A 20,161-nucleotide genomic window follows, 5' to 3' on the forward strand; every position below is an offset into this window, starting at 1 on the left:
TATTATAAAAGCTTTATTGATTTACAGAAATAGAAAAAAATCCTAAAATTTGTATGGAACTGCAGAGGACCCCAAATAGCCAAAATAATCATGAGAAAGAAGAACAAAGCTGGAGGCATCACACTTCCTGATTTCAAAATGTATTACAAAGCTTCATTAATCAAAACAGTATGTTACTGGCATAAAGAAGACAAATAGACAGTTGAACAGAATAGAGAGCCCAGAAATAAATCCACACATATACAATCAAGTGATCTCAGCAAGGGTGCTGAGAACACACAATGGGGAAAGGATAGTCTCCTCGACAAATGGCATTGGGAAAACTGGATATCCACAGGCAAAAGAATGAAATTGGACCGTTATCTCACACCATGCAAAATGTCAACTCAAAATGGATTAAAGGCGTAAACATAAGCCCTGAAACCGTAACTCTCCTAGAAGAAAAGAGGGGGAAAAGCTTCATGATATTGGCAGTGATTTCATCGATCTGGCACCAGAAGCACAGGCAACGAAAACAAAAATAAGCAAGTAGGACTATATCGAGCTAAAAAGCTTCTGCACAGCCAAGGAAATAATCAGCAGAGTGAAAAGGTAACCTACAGAATGGGAGAAAATTATTGCAAACCATATATCTGATAAGGGATTAATCTCTAAAATATACAACATTGTACTTATAGTTAACAATATTGTACACTTAAAAATTTGTCGAGAGTGGGTCTTATATTATCTGTTCTTATCACACACACAAAAAAGCTTTATTAAGGTATAATTTACGTAACATAAAATTTACCCATTGTAAGTGTACAATTCAGTAATTTTTAGCAAATCTGTAGAGTTGTGTAATCACCACAATGCAGTTTTAGACATTTTTCAGCACCCAAAAAGTTTCCTCAGTTTGCAGTCCTTTCCCACTCCCATTCTCCCAACCCCAGGCAACCACAGATATTTTTTCTTCATGTGTAAATTTGCCTTTTCTGGAAATTACGGGTGAATGGGATTGTATGGTACTTATCCTTTTGCATCTGGCATCTTTCACTCAGCAAAAGTAGTTTGAAGTTCCTCCTGAATAGCGTGCATCAACGGTCCACTTCTTTGTATTGCTCAATAGTAGAGGTAATACCACATTTTGTTGATCCATTCTCCAACAGTTGGCCGTTTGGATTATTTCCACTAAATTTTGGTTGTTATGAATAATGCTGGTGTGATTATTTGCATAAAGTCTTTGTATGGATGTGTTCTTATTTCTCTTGATTAGAGTCCTACAAGTGGAACTGCCAGGTTATATGTTGTTTATGTTTAACTTTGTAAGAAACAGCCAAATCGTTTTTCAGAGTCACTTGTACCATTTTACACTCTTACCAATAACACATGAGGGTTCTGGTTTCTCCATATCCTCACCAACACTTGTTTTTTCCTTGTTGTTTTTGTCTTTTTCATTATAGCCATTCTAATAGTAGTGCTATGGCATCTCATTGTGGCATTGACTTGCATTCCTCTAAGAAGTAAGGATATTGAGCATCTGTTCCCGTGCCTCTTAGCCATTCCTGTATCTTATTTGGCAAAATATTCAAGTCTCTTGTCACATTCTAATTTGGTTGTTTGTCTTCTAATTATTGAGTTGTAAGAGTTCTTTATATGATAATACAGGCTTAAGTTCTTCATCAGAATTATGATTTACAAATATGTTCTCCCAGTCTGTGGCTTGTCTCCAGTTTGTTAATGGTGTCTTATGAAATACAAAAGTTTTTATTTTTAATGAAGTCCAATTTATCAGTTTTTTTCTTTTATAGATTATGCTTTTTAGTGTTGTATCTAGAAACTGCTTGCCTAACCCAAGGCCACAAAGATTTCTTCCTACATTTTCTTCTACGAGTTTTATAGTTTTAGATCTTACATTTAGGTCTGTGGTCCATTTTGATTTGATTTTTGTGTTTGGTGTGAGGTAAAGGGGAAGTTCTTTTTTTTTGCACATGGATATCCAGTTGACACCACTTGTGGATAGGCTGTCCTTTCTGCCATTGAATTATCTTGGTGCTTTTGTCAAAAAATCAATTGGCCGTAAATGTAGGAGTTTATATTCTCTCAATTCTGTTGCCTTGATCAGATGCCTATCCTGGACAATACCACACTGTGCAGATTACTATAGCTATATAGTAAAATTTGAAATTGGCTAGTACAAGTATTCCAGCTTTGTTCTTTCATAAAATGATTTTGGCTGTCTAAGTCCTTTGCATTTCCATATAAATTTTAGGATCAGTTTATCAGTTTCTACAAAAGACCTTTTTGATGGGGATTGCATTGAATCCATAGGTCAGTTTGGAGAGAATTGCCATCTTAACAATGTTGAGTGTTCAAGTCCATGAACACGGAATGTTTGACCATTTCTTGACGGCTTTCATTTCTATCTGCAATGTTTGTTGTTTTCGGTATACAAGTCTGGTACTTCTTTTGTTGAACTTATTCTTAGTGTCTTAATCTTTTTGAGGCTATTGTGAAGGAATTGTTTTCCTAATTACACTTTCAGATTGTTCATTGCTAATATTTAGAACTACAATGGATTTTTGTATCTTAGTCTTGTATCCTGTGACCTTGCTAAATGTTAACAATTTAACGGTTCTGTGGGTACAGAACTCATCATTAGATCTGGAATGAATTTTCAGAAGACTCTTATGGGTGGGAAATGTTAGATAATGTGCCTGCATTTATATAGTAAACAACTTAACATGCATTAACATAGAATTACTGTTTTCTCCTAAGCTTGTCATACTGTTAGAACCCACACATCAGGTGGTCCCTGTTTGCCTTTCAGAGATCCAGGAGTACTTGTCTAAGACCATCAGTGACTCCACTGACTGGTAAAGTCTGAAAATCTTCCCAATATCCATGTTAATTTCCAAGGCTTATACTCTTCTTCCCTCAAATACCTGCATCCCATGTGTCCTCTTTGTACTGTGCTATATTGAGTTCCTCAAAAAGGACCCACTCATACAGAAGCGTTAATGAGCAGGGATGGTTCTAGGTTAAATGGAGCCTGAAGCTCACACAATGATCAGCATTCCTAGTAATTTTGTGCAGTAAATGGAGGAACACCCTATAATAAGCAACTTAAAAATCCATATTAAACATTACTTCTATCCACTGCCCTTCTTGGTCATGCCATCTCCAGTTGCTTTTCTCTCTTATTCTTATCGTCTTTCTGGCTTTTTCCCTCCTCTCTCTTCCATTTTCCCTCACTTTCTCTTTTCCAGATTAACCCTCAACCTGTGCTCCAAATTCTTTCATCTGTGCTGCAGAGTAGCTTGCTCCTTCCTCTGACATCTAGGTGGCAGGACTTAATGACACCAAGGCCCAGGAGGGCAGTGGGAGCATTCAGCTTCTACTTGAAACACCTGCCAGAACATCCCTTCAACAAAGACAGCTTTATTTCTCAGAGAAATTCTAGAACCATCTATTAATAATTTTGCCTTCCTGTATTCCCGTGTCAAAGGACCTTGAGGGCTAATTTGAATGTTCTACCAAAGGAACAGCAACTACGTGCAGACCCTTGACAGAGGATGTTCTTCTTCTTGTCTGGCACAGTTATCTTTTTCCACAGAAGACACAGCTTAAGGAGGAGCAAATAGAATAGTAGAGAGAAAGGAACAAGATAGCCACCTAGCCTGCCAGATTCTGTGAACCCGTGCACATCAACAGGATGCCAGTTAATCACTGACAGATCTCTCTGACACACATTGGGGAAACTGAAGTATGAAGGGCTTGAATCTTTACTAAATTCACCCAGTTGGTGAGTGGCAATAACTCAGGTAAAGTCCTACAGAATTGGCCTTCTTGAGAGGTGAGACCAAACTCCCAAACTGTCAATATGCAAGCCTGTTTTATATTACTCTTTCCTTGCTTTAGCTAATATTGATTTAGAAGCAAAAGACTTTTTTAAAGCAATAAACAATACTTATAAGCATAGGCCTAATTAATTTGAAATCTATTGAACAAGTATGCAAGGAAATAACCAGATTGGAAGCCCCTTGGGGTGTATAGGACCAAATTTTATATATACACCACTGGTACAGTGATACACGAAGCCAATATTTAATAAACTTTTGGTAATTTAATTGAATTGAAAGATTAATAACGTCACATCTAGTGAATACAATTTTCGTTTTGCTAATATAATTTTCTGTTACTTTCATCAGTGTTTTTCACTAAAGGAATGAAACCTATTTTAGATTTTTTGTTCATTTACTCCACCCTAACCCATAGGTCCAAGATTTGATCATAGAGCCCCTGTTTTGTAAGAATGTAAGAATTTTAAAGGTAAATTTAGGTATAACTATATTAAGAAGAAGGATTATAAAGTGTGTTTTGCTTAGAATCAGAACATGGTGAACCACATTTTCCTACAATTCTACAATCCATGTAACTATTAATACACATGTGGATAGAGTGTTACCCAAAGGCCCACCTAAGCCAGTAACCCACAGATTATTTGTTCAGATACTGAGGAAGAAGAGAAGCCTCATCTCTGAGACCTATATAGGAAGATGTCTTCTCCCAAGAGGTGGCTAGAAAAATGTCCTGAATATAGCTTGTCACAAACCTACATTAAGTCAGAGACCATATCTTCTGCAATTGCATGGGATATAAAAGCAGAATGAACATTTGAGAAAAATAACACTAAGCATTCAAGACTAAACTGGCACCCATGTTATTGATGTCATCTAGATCTATAGGAGAGAGACAGATTTGGTGATGACCATATCATCTCCAGTGTCATCTCTATTTGCAGATGACATGATATTATCATGATATTATATATAGAAAACCCTAAAGACTCCACCAAAAACTGTTAGAACTAATAAAGTATTTCAGTAAAGTTGCAGGATACAAAATTAATACACAAAAATCAGTTGTGTTTCTATACACCAACAACAAACTATCAGAAAAATAAATTAAGAAAACAGTTCTACTAACGATAGCATCGAAAAGAATAAAATACCAGGAATAAATTTAAGCAAGGAAATGAAATATCTGTACACTGAAAACTATAAGACATTGATGAAAGAAATTGAAAAGGACACAAATGGAAAGACATTCCATGTTCATGGATTGGAAGAATTAATAATATTAAAATGCTCATACCACCCAAAGCAATCTACAGATTCATTATAATCCTTATCAAGATTCTAATGACATTTTTCACAGAAATGGAAAAAGCAATCCTAAAACTTGTATGAAACTACAAAAGACCCTGAATAACCAAAGCAGTCTTGAGAAAGAAGAACAAAGCTAGCAACATCACACTTCTGATTTCAAACTGTATTACGAAGCTATAGGAATCAAAACAGTATGGTACCGGCATAAAAATAGACACATGGATCGTTGGAACAGAATGGAGAGGCCAGAAATAAACTCATGCATATATGGTCAACTAATTTTTGACAAAACCAAGAATATACAATAGAGAAAGGACAGTCTCTTCAATAAATGGCATTAGGGAAACTGGACAGACACATGCAAAAGAATGAAGCTGGACCCCTATCTTATACCATACACAAAAATCAACTCAGAATGGATTAAAGACTTGAATGTAAGATGTGAAACCATAAACCTCTTACCCCTGGACGTCAGTCTTGGCAAGCATTTTTTTTTATTTGACACCAAAAGCAAAAATAAACTAATGGGACTCCATCAAACTAAAAGCTTCTGCACAGCAAAGGAATCTATCAACAAAATGAAAAGGAAACCTATGGAATGGGAGAAAATATTTGCAAGCCACATATCTAGTAAGGGATTTTTATCCAAAATATACTGAAACCACAGAAAGCAAAACCATAGATAAGAGGGAACTCTTGTATACTGTATTGAGAATTCTCTGTCAGTACAAGGAGCAACTAACCAGGTATTCTCAAACCAACTCATGGATAATAACTTCTCTGGGAGGAGCTCTCCTGGGGTCAGAACAAATATCAAACACTGACTTCAGAAACTATTCCTTCAAAGGAGACACAATTTGATTTATTTGTAGAGCAATTTATGCCTTGGGGCATTTTGTAAACCATCGAGCATCAGCCAGCACTTAGTGGAGTTTCACCCTGGGGGTGGTCAAAGAGAGGAAGAGAGTCCTACAGATACAACTATCATCCCAAGATGACTGAGCATGCACATACCTGCACCTCCCTGAGGGGCACCATCAGAGGCTCATGCTGTAAGGGGGCAGAGGGGCACAGACTTCATTAAAATAATCCAGCCACCCACTAGATAAAGAGACATGCAAATAAAAATCACAAGCCTGATTTAGCAGGGGGTGGTGAGGGGAGACCAGTAACCAGAATTGCTGCAGTATATTATCTAAGTGTTCAGTTCTTGACAAAAATAATGAGCCATGGAAAGAAACAGGAAAAAAATGACCCATAAACTAGAAAAACAGAAGGTGACAGAAACTGCCTGTGAGAGTGACCAAATGTCATATTTAACAGAAAAAGACCTCAAACTATAAATATGTTCACAGAACTAAAAGAAAACATAATTAAAGAAACAAAGGAAGGGATGATAATAATGTTGCATCATACAAAGATTATCAGTAAAGAGATAAAATTATTAAAAAAACTAAGTGGAAATTCTGGAGTTGTAAAATATAATACCTGAAATTGAAAAATTTCACTAGAGAGGCTCCACAGTAGATTTAAACTGGAAGAGGAAGGAATTAACAAACTTGGAGATAGGTCAAAAGAGAGTATTCAAGGTGAAAAACAGAGAAAAATGAATTAATAAAAGTAAACAGAGCCTCAGAGAAATAGGAGACACCATGAAGCACACCAATATATGCATAATGGGAGTACTAGAAGGAGAGAAGAGAAAGGAAGGAGAAGAAAAAGTATCCAAAGAACAATGGGTGGAAACTTCCAAAATTTAGTGAAAAACACCTGTATGTCAGGAAGCTCAGTGAATTCTGAGTAGGATAAACTCAGAGATCTAGAAAAGACACATCATGATTAAAATGCTGAAAGCCAAAAATGAAGAAATCTGGAAAGCAGCAAGAAAAAAATGACTTTTCCCTTACAAAGGAATGCACAATAAAATTAACAACTGACTTCTCAGCGGAACTCAGAGTGCTTAGAGGAAAACCTGCCAACCGAGAATCGTACATCTTAGCAAAGCTATTTTTCAAAAATGAATGCAAAATAAAAACTTCTCAAGATAAAAACTGAAGTTTTTCAGTCTGAAGGCAAGTATTGCCAGATAGTAATTTGAATCCACCTGAAAAAACAAAGAGAACAGTACAGGTAAATAGGTCATTACAAAAGAAAATATCAATGCATATTACTCTCCTTCTCTTAACTGACTCAAAAAGCAATTGTAGGGGCCACCCCATGGCCTAGTGGTTGAGTTCATGCACTGTGCTTCGGCAGCCCAGGGTTTTCCCAGTTCAGATCCTGGGTGCAGACATGGCACCACTCATCAAGCCATGCTGAGGTGGCATCCCACACAGCACAACCGGAAGGACCTACAACTAGAATATGCAACTATGTACTGGGGACTTTGGGACAAAGAAGAAGGGGGAAGAAAAAGGAGAAAAGAAGATTAGCCACAGATGTTAGCTCAGGTGCCAATCTTTAGGAAAATAAAAAGCAATTGTATAAAATAATAGATATATAATGTTATAGTTGGATCTATAACATATAGAAAGATAATATATTTACCAATAACAGCACAAAGGAGGTGGGTGGGAGCAAAGCTGTGCTGGGTTAAATAAACTACTACAGATGGTAAAGTAATAATGATAACAATGTATTGTTGGGTTTGTAACATTAATAGATGCAATATGTATAATGATCATACCACAATATGGAGGGAAAGGGAATAATACAGAATGTTTCTGTTTATCATTGAAATTAAGCTAGTATAAATCTGAAGCTGCCTCTTATAAGTTAAGATGTATATGGTAAACCCTAGAGCAACCTCAAAAAAAAGCTCAAAAAAGGGTACTAAAAGAAATCATTAAAGATATTAAAGTGCTACATTAGAAAATACTCACTTATGCAAAAGAAAGCAATAATGGAGGAATAGAGGAACAAAAAAAGATATGACATAAAAGAAATGACAGACATAAATCCAACTATTTCAATAATAACATTAAATGTAAATGGATTAAACAATCCAATCAAAAGATTGTCAAGATAAAAAATCATGACCCATCTGTATATAGTCTACAGGAGACACACTTTAAATTCAAAGATAGAAATAAAATGAAAGTAAGAGGATAGGAAAAGATCTATAATGCAGACAGCAACCATAAGAAAGCTGGAGTGGCTATACTAATGTCAGACAAGATAGACTTTAAGGAGGCCAGCCCCATGGCCAAGTGTTTAAGTTCACGTGCTCCATTTCAGTGGCCCAGGGTTTCCCTGGTTCAGATCCTGGGCACGGACCTAGGACCACTCATTAAGCTATGCTGAGGCGGCATCCCACATAGCAGAACTAGAAGGACCTACAACTAGAATGTACAACTATGTACTGGAGGGCTTTGGAGAAAAGAATTTTTAAAAAAAGATTGGCAGCAGATGTTAGCTGAGAGCCAATCTTAAAAAAAACAATTGACTTTAAAACAAAAAAGCTATGGGAGAGGAAGAGAGACATTTATTAAAAGGAAAATATAATAGTTATAAACATATGCACCTAATAACAGAACCATAATACATTAAGCAAAAACTGACATAAAAGAAAAGAGAAATAGACAATTCAACAATATTTGGAAATTTCACTACATGCACTTTGAGTGATGGATAGAACCACTAGACAGAAGATCAACAAGGAAGGCTTGCATGATATGATAAAACCAACTAGAGCTAACAGACGTCTCTAGAACACTTCATCCAACAACAAAATGTAAGTTCTTCTCAAGTACACATAAAACGTGCGCCAGAACAGACCATACGCTAGGCCAGTAAACAAACAAACGTCAGTAAATTTAAAAGGATAGAAATAATACAAAGTTTGTTCTCTGATCTCAAAGGAATGAAATTAGAAATCAGTAGCAGGAAAAAAATTGGGAAAATCAACAAATATGTCAAAGTTAGACTCCTGAATAACCAATAGAAATAAGATTGAAAAGGAAGAAGTAAACTAAACTGTCTCATTGTAGAAGATGTGATTTTATATATACAAAATCCTAAGGAATTTACTAAAAAACTATTGGAACCAATAAATAAGGTCAATAAGATTGCAGGATACACATCAATATACAAAAATCAGTTTTATTTTTATGTACCTGCAATGAACAACCTGAAAATGAAATTAAGGAAATAATTTCATTCACAATAGCATCAAAAAGAATAAAATACTTAGGAATAAATTTAACAAAAGAAGTACAGGCTTTACCTCTGAAAACTACAAAATGCTGTTGAAAGAAATTAAAGATCAAAATAAATGGAAAGATAACCTCTCTCCGTGGATCAGAAGACTTAACATTGTCAAGATGGCAATATTCCCCTACGTGTAAGAGCTGAAACTATAAAACTCTTAAAAGACAGAAGGGTAAATGTTCATGACTTAGATTTGGCAAAGGATTCTTGGATATGACGCCAAAAGCACAAGCAACCAAAAAAAATTAGATAAATTGCACCTCATCAAAATTAAAAACTTGTATGCTTGACAGGATACCATTAAGAAAGTGAAAAGACAACCCACAGAATGAGAAAATATTTGCAAATCATTTATCTGATTGAGGACTTGTATTCAGAATATATAAAGAACTCTTACAACTCAATAATAAAAAGAGAAATCACCCAAATAGAAAATGGACAAAGGATCTGAATAGGTATTTCTCCAAAGAACATATACAAATGGCCAATAAACACATGAAAAAATGCTCACTATGGGGCTGGCCCCGTGGCCGGGTGGTTAAGTTCGCACACTGCGCTGCAGGCAACCCAGTGTTTCATTGGTTCGAATCCTGGGCGCGGACATGGCACTGCTCATCAAACCATGCCGAGGCAGCATCCCACATGCCACAACTAGAAGGACCCACAACGAAGAATATACAACTATGTACCGGGAGGCTTTGGGGAGAAAAAGAAAAAAAATAAAATCTTTAAAAAAACAATGCTCACTATCATTAGTCATTAGGGAAATGCAAATCAAAACCACAGGATACCATTTCACACCCACTAGTATGGCTAGAATCAAGAAGTTGGATAGTAATTGTTAGCAAAGATGTGGAGAAGTCAGAAGCCTCAAGCACTGCTGATGTGAATGCAAATTGGTGCAGCCATACGGGAAGGCAGTCTGGCAGTTCCTCCAAAACTTAGAGTTACCATGTAACTCAGCAATTCCACTCCTAGATATATACTTAAGATAAATGAAAACATGCCCACACCAAAACTTAGACACAACTGTTTATAGCAACGTTATTCATACTAGCCAAAAGAAGGAACAACACAAATGTTTATCAACTGCTGAATGGATAAACAAAATGTGATATATCCATACAATGGAATATTACTCAGAAATAAAAAGGAATGAAGTACTGATATGTATTACAACTTGGATGAACCTGGAAAACATTACCCTAAATGAAAGAAGCCAGCCACAAAAATCCATATATGATTCCATTCCTATGAAAGTCCAGAATAGGGAAATCTGTAGAGACAGAAAGTTGATCTGTGATTGCTTCTTGCTTTGTGGAGGATGGAGTGGGATGGAGTGGATGCAGGATGCTAGCTAAAGGATGTGGTTTCTTTCTGAAGTGATGACAATGTTCTAAAGTTGGCCATCGTGATGGTTGCACGTATCTGAATATACTAAAAAGCGTTGAATTGTACACTGTAAGTGGATCAATTGTATGATATGAGAATTATATCTCAGTTAAGCTGTTTAAAAAATAAAAACAACAAGGGATATTTTCGTGTACTATTCTGGAATAATCTCCAAAATTTTTTATTAAATAACAAGATGCAAGAGGGAAACAAAGGAATTATTCAGTATCCTATATGTGGTAGCAGTTACATGAATCTATAAATGTGTTAAAAATTCATAGAACTGTACAACAAAAGAGAAAAAGATAATTTTATTGCATGATAAGGTAGAAAAATAAAATCTTAAAAAATATAGTAGAAATTGAGAGAGAAGAAAGATTGCCATCAGAGTTGGTAGTCCTGGTGGTGGACATCAGGGAGGTCTTTAAGAAGAAACTCACACTTGAGTGTACCTTGAAACCAGACAGATATTTAAGGAGAGATTTGATGAAGAAAGGAAAATCATTTCAGACAGTGTTATCAATGGACAAACATACAGGGCAGGGATCTCTGACTATCTGGGGGAGCATTAACTCTTTAGTTCTGCTGAAAGGAAGGATACATACAAGAAAGAGAATAGATCAGATTATGGGTTTCCTTGCATGTCAGGTTAAGAATTGAACACTTTATTATATAGTCAATGATGAGCCATCAAACATATTTGATCAGGATGCTGTCTTGGGATAGTATTCTATAAGAACTATTAGTAAGTGAGTTGGAAACCAGTTAGTGGAAACCAATAGTTCAGTCACTCATACAGGTGGTGGAGATCTGAGAGCGAAGGGGACAGGTGGAGTTGATACCGTGAAGAATGTGGCAGCTGGTTGGGGAGGGAGAGAAAAGTCCAAAAATTGACTCTTAGGTTTTGAGCCCGGGAGACTGGGATGATAGTACTGTTAACAAAAGGAAGGAAAAGCAAAGATATTGATGAGTTTACTTTGGATTTCTTTATTTTGGGAGCCAGGAGACCTCTAAATTGGAGATTTGGTGGCAGTTAGAGAGGGAAGCCACATAGTTTAGCAGAATTGGATTTGAAAGGTAGTGTATCATAGTGATTGAGAGCAAAGATTTTAGAGCCAGACTTGCCTGGGTTCAGCTATTCACTAGCCTTTTCATCGTGGACATGTTATTTATTCTCTCTGGGCCTCAGATTCATAAAATGGGGATAATAATTATATACACACCTAATATGACTGCTGTTGAGGAATATGTATACACACACACATTTTATTTAGAACAATGCCTGGTGCATAGAAAGCTTATTGTTATGTAGATGAAATCCTTTTCAGATCTGATGATCCATTGTTATATGGTCAGTTTCTGTGAGATGGCATTCCAAGGTGGAGCTCAGGGCCAGAGATATGGGTTAATCATTTCTTTTCTAAGGTATTATTGAACAGATGGTATGAGATACGAAAAGAGAAAATGGAAAGAATGTATAAGTGGCAAGGACCGAATGTTGAGGACCGTTACATTAGGGAGCAAGGGGCAGGAGTATAGAGAAGAGGCCAGTGCAGGAAAATTCAGAGAAAGAGAAGGAAAACTGGGAGATACTGTCGTGAAGGCCAAGTGGAATAGAAAAGATAACTCAAGGGAAGATAGTCTTTTAGAGTAGAGACCACTTGAGTTCAGTTTGAAGGTTTACGGATGCATGTGACAGACAGGAAGAGGCTGAAGATGAAAGTAAAGGAAATTAATTAATGGAGCATAGTTCTGAGAGGATTCATGGGGAAGGAAGATAATTTCCCTTTTTGAACTGGGCTAAAAGATGAGAAGGATATGTGGTCATGCAGTCAAAAGTTTGAGTTGGGATTTTGGGGGAAAGTTGGAAGTCAAGGGAGCTCACATTGGATAACTTCACTTTTTTTTCCTGTAAAATAAGAAGCAAGGTCATCTGGAGAGAAAGAGGAAGATAGGGGATAAAATTGAAGAGTGTTTCTAACCAGCTTTAGATATTTTCTCTGGTTCTGCCCTTTGTATGAATGAAAAACAAATGAACCATGTCAATTATAATAGGTAATATTTACTGAGCCTTTAATATCTGCTAGGTATCAGGTTAAGAGCTTATTTCAAACGTAAAACATCCCTAACAGGCGAATGGTATTAGCAGCATTATCCACATATTATAGAGGGTAATGCATGAGACAAAGAAAGGATTCAAACTGCTCAACGTTACCCAGCTAATAAGAGGTAAAACCAAGACTGAATGCTGGGTCTGCCTAACTCCGAGTTCTTAACAATCGTGCTTTCTGAGGTTTTACTTTCAGATTTCATTAAAGCAGTAAAATATTGGTTCAAGAATATACATGGATTAATGGGATAGAATACAGAGTATGGAGAAATAGCCCATGTATACGATGGAATGTAATTTTAATAAAGTTAACGTTTTAACTAAATGGAGAATGGATGGCTTGTTTGATACATGCACTGGGGCAATTAACTATCCACTTTTACATTTTTAATTAATTTTGATCCCATATTTTAAAATATATATAATAGAAATCAGAAGAGTGGTTGTCTATGGCAGGGTAGAGAGGGACTTGGGAACTTCCTGGGGTAACAGAAGGGTTCTATAATTTGACCAGAATGTTGGTTGCGGGGGTCTGTTCTGACTTGTGTGGAAGTGTCTCGTGGTTCTTGGGTCTGGCTACCTCCTCCACCAAGACCACCTTCCTGTAGTGTCAGTCTTATATGCTCTCAGCGTTTCTTTCTAGGATACAAAGAAAAGAAAGACTTTTATATTATAACATCACTGGCTTAGGAGTAGATTACCCCACTGTTTATAATATTCATTGGTACAATATTCTCCAGTGAAAAGATATTCTCCATCAGGAAATTTTAATTAAAAAAATATGACCTGTTTGTATAATAATTGTGGAAGTAGTATATTTTACGAGGCAGCCTAGTGTGATGGAACTATCGTCGAACTGGAAGGAATCAGGTGCTCTGAGTTCTTGTTCCGATTCTGCCACTGATGAGATGCGATTTTGGAGCAAGTCATTTCCTCTCCCTGGGCTTCAACTCCCTCGTTGGTTAATAAAATGGATTGGACTGATGACTGAAGGTCCTTCCAGGTCTAAGATTCAGTAAACCCTGTTCGTTCCCAGAGACCTTATGTGGAATATCCCAGATATTTCACTAGCTATCTGGAAAGTAAGATTTTCTTTGCTTTTATATTTTGAAACAGGTGACAACCAAAGCCAAGCAACTGAAGGACTCAGTTACCTGCTCCCCAGGTAAGCCAGCACCCACTTCATCCCATTAATCTAAGCGGTTTCTTCAGAATAACCCCGTTTCTAATGACATATTTAATTATGATGGTGTAGTATTGCCCAGTGAATTTCTAGTGGTCATTTCCCTAAAAGAGGTCGAAATACAGGCACCAACCAGCCAGTCCAGCCCTGCACAGACAGTGGGTGCTAAGATGTATTTAGTCAGTTTACAGAACTATGAAAACCTGGCTCTTCTCTAGTAATGGGAGTAGGGTCTCACAGAGGGGACGGCCAGTCTGCTCACACACAGCACCCTGTGCGCAGTTTCCCACCCCGCCATCACACACACACACAGCTGTCCTTCCCAATAGACAACGAGCGGCTTCCCCAAGAATCTGCGTTCCCCGAAATCTGTTTCCTCCAATCCTGACTGGGATTGTGTTAGTCTCCCTGCTCTTTGCTTGGAACCAGGAAGGAAGTGCCTCCTAAACCTTCCGCCTTAGCTTCACTGCAGGTCCCAGGGAGAGCAGTGCAGGGGAGCCAGCCGGGGATCAGCAACCCCGAGATCTCAGAAGTCACCCCCGGAAGGCTTCAGCTTGGGGCTCTGTAGGCTGCAGGAAAGAGGGCATTTCCAGATGCTTTTCTCCCAATAAGTCTATGTGTCTGGGCACAGAGGCAGAAATAGTAATGAAATGTTGTGTGAGAGAAGCATACCTCCAGAACATTCTCCAAAAACGTTCTCTTGCAAAGCCAGTGTGGTGTGAAGTCATGAGCAGACGTGATCTTACTAGAGCCTTGTGGGGGTGAGGGGACAGAGTGTGGAGAGGACAGGAAACATGTGGTTGAACATTGAAGGGTATCTGGGAGATGACACCTACAACAGGGAGACTGAGTTGTTCGCCCATTACTGTCACATGAGGCGTCACAGTGGCACTGGAAGCAGCTTTGAGCTGAGAGCAGATGCCCCAGTGTCGGTGGCTCAGCTGCAGGTGGTGAGCAGAGCATAAGGTTTGGCCGATTGATTCAAGTCACACTGATGCCATTAACCACAAGTATGGACCGTGAAGAGCATCCTTCCTTCTAGGGAGGGAAGCAGCAGGTATTCCTTCTCAAAGGCACTTTTGTGTTCTTTGACCACAGCCCGGTTCCCTATATGCCCACTCTTCCTCAGCGGGGTGGGCGGGCGGACTTGGAATCAGTCAGAACTGGGTTCAAGCCCCAGCTCTGCTGCCTTCTGAGACTGATTTTCCTCACCTGTAAAGTTAGGATAGTGAGACCTGACTTTCTAGAATGGGTGAAGATTAAATAAAATCGTAGATAGAAAATGCCGACACACTGTCTGCTTGACCCTGAGTCGACTGGCCCTTTCATGTGTGATGGCGCTTTCTTGCAGGCATGGTTAGACTCTCGGAGCTCAAGTCAACAGCTCAGAGCTGCAGGCCCGTCAAGACCACGGCGTCCTTGCCCGATGACATCATCACCCAGCGAGAAGATGCCGAGCAGGCCGTGGAGGAGGAGGAGCAGGAGGAGGAGCACGGGGAGGAGGAGGACGAGCAGGAGGCCGCGGTCCAGGAGAGCCGGCCGCGGCGGCGGAGGCCAGCCAGGCTGCCGGAGGCGACGGCCAGGGCCGAGCCCGAGGAGAGGGTGAGAGGGAGGAGGCAGAAGGACTTTGACGCGGCGGAGCACAATGAGTCCAGCGACGAGGAGAGCCAGAAAAGAGAGAGAACGCGTGCTGCAGAGGAGCCGTGGACTCAGAATCAACAGAAACTTCTGGAATTAGCATTACAGCAATACCCAAAGGGATCCTCCGACCGCTGGGACAAAATAGCCAAATGTGTGCCATCTAAGAGCAAGGTGGGTGAAGGGGGAGAGGCTGCCCGCTGGTCTCGAAATCCACTGAGGGCCACGGCCGGTCGTGTCTCATTTCTCCTCCGTGTCATTCGTATCCTTCTGTCCACAGCTGTGTCTGTGATCTCCTCTTTACCGACTGTCTCCCAGGAGTTTTCTCCCGGCAGGCTGTGAACCCGGGCACTGCACTGATCAGTGTGAAGGAGGCCGAGGTTCTGAGTTTAGCTGTTACACAGACGGGCCCGTTGTTCTTTCTCAGAGAACATCACGCATAGAACATAAACTTCACCCGCAGCAACCCTGCTGGCCTTCTGGAGCGTTCGCCCTCCAGGTGGCAGTTTGAGAGAAGCACCCGCATCCCCGTGAGGGCGGCGGGGCCGCGCCAGGTCAGCAGGCTCCCCACCTCGGTGGCAGCTCTCTTTCACCCGCAGGAGGAGAAAGCGGCTCAAAATTATAAGCCCCACTAGCTTTTGAACGAGCCTCCAACCATGGGGGCTGGTGTGGGAGACGCTGTCACCGTGCCCGTCAGCCTGGCTGCGTCAGTCCCCCTGGACTCAGCGGCAGCACCCAGGGGCCTGGAGCCTCTGGAGCTGTCTCTGGTGTCTGCGTGTGGGGTCAGAGCGAGCCCGATGATTAGGATTCAGCTTACCCTCTGTGGCCCAGACTGTTTATACTTAACTTTCCCGTTAAGTTTCCTCTTTACAGCTTAGTGTCTGCTTAAACTCGTCTAAGATAGCTCTCTAATAAAGCTCAGGTGGGCGGGAAGATGGGGTGTCCCTGTGGAAAGCCAGCCCCCCGCCCTGGTCCTAGCCTTCCGCTCTGCTGGTTCGCAGCCTTGGAGCCTCACAGTGTGATGCTTCCTGACCCACGGTCTCCACAGTCGGGTGGCTGCGCTCCGAGCGTCAGGCACCAGGAGCACCGGGACATCCAGAGACCCAGCCTGTCCTGCCCGCCACTCAGAAGCCTGTGGGCACATTGATGCTCATTTACGTTCTTGGTTTTTTAATTGAAATGCTACGCTGGAAAATCTAGCTCACGGCCATGGACGTCCCCATGTGTGCAGGTCTAGTTACCTATCACCTACTTTAAAATGAGGAAGTTGAGAATTCCCGGGGAGAAAAATAAACCATTAGCCGTTGATCTATTTGAGAAACACAGATTCTCCCAGCCTCTCCCCCTGGTTTGCCAGAAGTAATTATTTTCCCTGAATTTCTCTTGCATCTGTCAAGATGCAGGCATTTACATGTGTGATGAATTGACATTGGCTTCAAATGAAGGAGCTGGAACTGTGGATTCCTAAGGAGAGAACACGCAGGAACTCATGGCCCTGGGGCTTGGAAACCTTCCCGTTTCAACCAGAAATGAGGAGCACTTTGATTGTCCTGCAGGTGTTCCCTTTAAGCCTTGATGTTAGAACCAGGTCCAGGAGGGTGCCTGCTGGCTCGCCTGCTAGAGAGTGACTCCCTGGAAGGGGCCCGTGAGCTGCTAGGAACTCTGGGCCTGGAGGAGGAGCCTTTGCCTGAGGTGCAGGCTGGGCTGGACTCACTGGCAGGCCTGCTGCTCAGAGCTCAGGGCCCATGCTGTCCTTTCTGTGAGGGGAGGCTGGACATTGGCTGCTCTGGGCTAGGCTGCACCAGTGGGCAGCATAGCTATTCAGAAAGGCTGATGTTGGAGCCGGCCCTGGCATAGCGGTTAAGTTCAGTGTATTCCGCTTTGGCAGTCTTGGGTTCGGCTCCTAGGCGCGTACCTACACCATTTGTCAGCCATGCTGTGGCGGTGACCCACATACAAAATAGAGGAAGATTGGCACGGATGTTAGCCCAGGGCTAATCTTCTTCACAAAAACAAAAAACAAAAAGGCTGATATTTGAAAGACCCTAGGCAAGTAGTCTTTGGGGATTCAGAAAAGGCAGTTCCTAGAGGAATCTCTCTTAACACCACTAAGCTGGACTCCTAGGGCGAGAGTGAACATCCATTCTCTGTCCCGGGCAGCTGGGACAGAGTTGTCTGCTCGGGAGCAGAAGTCACTTTGCGCTGGGCCTTAAGTTGGTGAAGGCACTCACATGCCATTGGGGCTGGTATTTTTTGGAGAAAAACAGAAGTGGATTCTGGAAAATACCTTGTGATAAACATGGGAGTAATGAGGCCCCTCCCAAGCACACCTCCTCTCTGCTGGGGTAATGAGTCACACCCCAACGGGTGACAGCTCCAGGCGGCCAGGGTCTGAAGCTGGTAGTTCTGTAGCCTGACGACAGGCTGGAAGCTTTAGGTGGGGCTGGGCCGAGCAGGGGAAGGGTTCCAGCACACTCGCTGCCGGGGTTCTATGGGGCTGAACGAACGTGGGACCACAGGAGGTCCCGGCAGCCCCTTAGAGAAATGCAGACCCCAATGAGAATAATAGCCTGGGTGCCTGGCCTCAAGCTTTTTGGTTTCTCTGAAGTGATGTGTTGTGATGAAATAGTGAAATGTTAAAAATGATAGTTGTGGTGAGCAAGGTGAAAGTCGTAATCATAATAATGATCGCAGGCCTCCCAAACAGCTGTCCTGGGCCGCTCCCCCGGCGCCTGGCACTGTCCCTCAGGCCGGGGCTGGCCTTTTAGCCAGCCTTCTCCTTGCACCTGTCTGCCTGCGACCAGCAGGCCTCACCTAGGAAACTCTAGGCGGGTTCTGTGCAGAGTGAGTGGCCATGAGGCCGCTGCGTTAGCACTGGGCCCAGCCCACAAGCGCTCCGGGCAGGCGGCCTGCAGGCCACGGGGCCCATGGGAATAACCGTCTCACCTCTCTCTCTCTCTTCCTACAGGAAGACTGTATCGCTAGATACAAGTTGCTGGTTGAACTGGTCCAAAAGAAGAAACAAGCTAAGAGCTGAATATTCCGGAAGGTGATGTTCACCTTCAGTTTCCAAAATGATTATTTGAAAAATCTTACGCAGAAATTTGCATTTTGTACCTCAGTATTTCTATACATTATGTGCCTTAGTAAAAAAATAAAAAAAATTAAAAATTAATGTTGTGCCATGTTGTTTAAATAAATACTGCATTATAAAAGAAAAAATGATTAGGGTATTTTGCAGATTATTTTCTCTCTCATCCCTGTGAAGTGTGCTTTCCTGGGGCACACAGAATAGTGCTTTCCAACCATCATAGAGGATTTTGGAGGAACTTATGAGTGAACAAATATTGAAGCATTAGCGTGTTTTAATATTTAGAACTTATGTGTTTCTTTGACCAAAGAACACACTGGTTAGTGAGATTACTGCCAGCGGGACGCAGCTGCCTGGGGAGAAGAACCCAGTGTCGAGCCCGCTGGCTGGGCACAGCGTGAGGTTACCTCACTTATATGTGTCTAGAGAAAAACAAGTGAACAAGGACAGAAAGTGATAAAGCTAACTTTGGGTTGTTTTGTAAAAATACAGCCCCAACTGATAGAATTTCCAGAGAACGTGCAGGAAAGGTTTTTCGGAACTGATGAAAGTGAGTCCTAATTTTCAATACCTGAGTTCAAATCGCCGTTTGTACTGCCGATTTTAATTGAACTGTCACCATCAGCCGAGTGTTCCTTTTTACTGTCAGTTGCTCAGGGCTTGGAAATAGTTGCCCACGTGCACATTGCCTAACCTCGAACTCCGTGAAGCTCCCCAGAACACATTTAGGGAAGTGATCTGATAAAATGTCTATGGAGACGTCGTTTTTCTCTGAGGATTGAAATGAGGGTAGAGTTTCCTGGAGAAAAGTTTGAGTGTCTGTGGCCACCAGTGGCTCTGTGACCCTTCACAGGAGAGGACGCGGCACCAGGGGAGCCCCGAACCCCAGTCCCTGGCACAGCTCCCTGAGGGGCACTCGGCACCTCCAAGACCTCAAAAAGAGCAGTTGAAAGCCAGCAGATTACCAGCTAGCTGGTCAGTGGTCATTTGGTTTCCGTGAACTGAGTCATCAGGTGGCAGCTCCTTCGGCCTCATCCCATTAGGAAGGGGAGGCAGCTGGGGAAGGAAGAGCCCGTTGCCTGGGTTGGGGGTTGGGCTGGTCGAGGGGACAGGAGGAGAGGGGTTGGGGTCGGGCTATGTGGTCTTCCTCTTGTCCCGGCCATGCTCGCTGCCCTCTTTCTAACAGACCAGAGCTGAGCAGGTCACAGGGCAGACCAGGGCCAACAGCTTCTCCCCCAGAACTTTCTCTGGAGCCGGTGGGGCTGTGAGGTGGTTACTGTGTATTCGCATCCGCCTCCCCCTTCACACAGGAGAGTCGCCGAGAATAAAACGGGCCTGGAGGGAAACGAAGGAGAGAAAAGGATTGTCCTGGCTGCATTCCGGCCCTG

General features: G+C 41.5%; 1 protein-coding gene across 1 annotated transcript in view; it reads left to right on the forward strand.

Moving 5' to 3' along the window:
- The window catches only part of DNAJC1 (DnaJ heat shock protein family (Hsp40) member C1), a 189,275-nt gene extending 170,418 nt beyond the window's left edge, over positions 1–18,857 (forward strand). The window contains exons 10-12 of the mRNA XM_046679949.1: positions 13,978–14,026; positions 15,396–15,856; positions 18,651–18,857. Of these exons, the coding sequence (XP_046535905.1) occupies positions 13,978–14,026; positions 15,396–15,856; positions 18,651–18,719 (579 nt within the window). The 3' untranslated portion in view covers positions 18,720–18,857. The remainder of the gene's footprint in view (positions 1–13,977; positions 14,027–15,395; positions 15,857–18,650) is intronic.
- Positions 18,858–20,161: the final 1,304 nt, after the last annotated feature.

This window comes from Equus quagga, chromosome 12, assembly GCF_021613505.1.
Source record: "Equus quagga isolate Etosha38 chromosome 12, UCLA_HA_Equagga_1.0, whole genome shotgun sequence".
NCBI classification, from domain to species: Eukaryota; Metazoa; Chordata; class Mammalia; order Perissodactyla; family Equidae; genus Equus; species Equus quagga.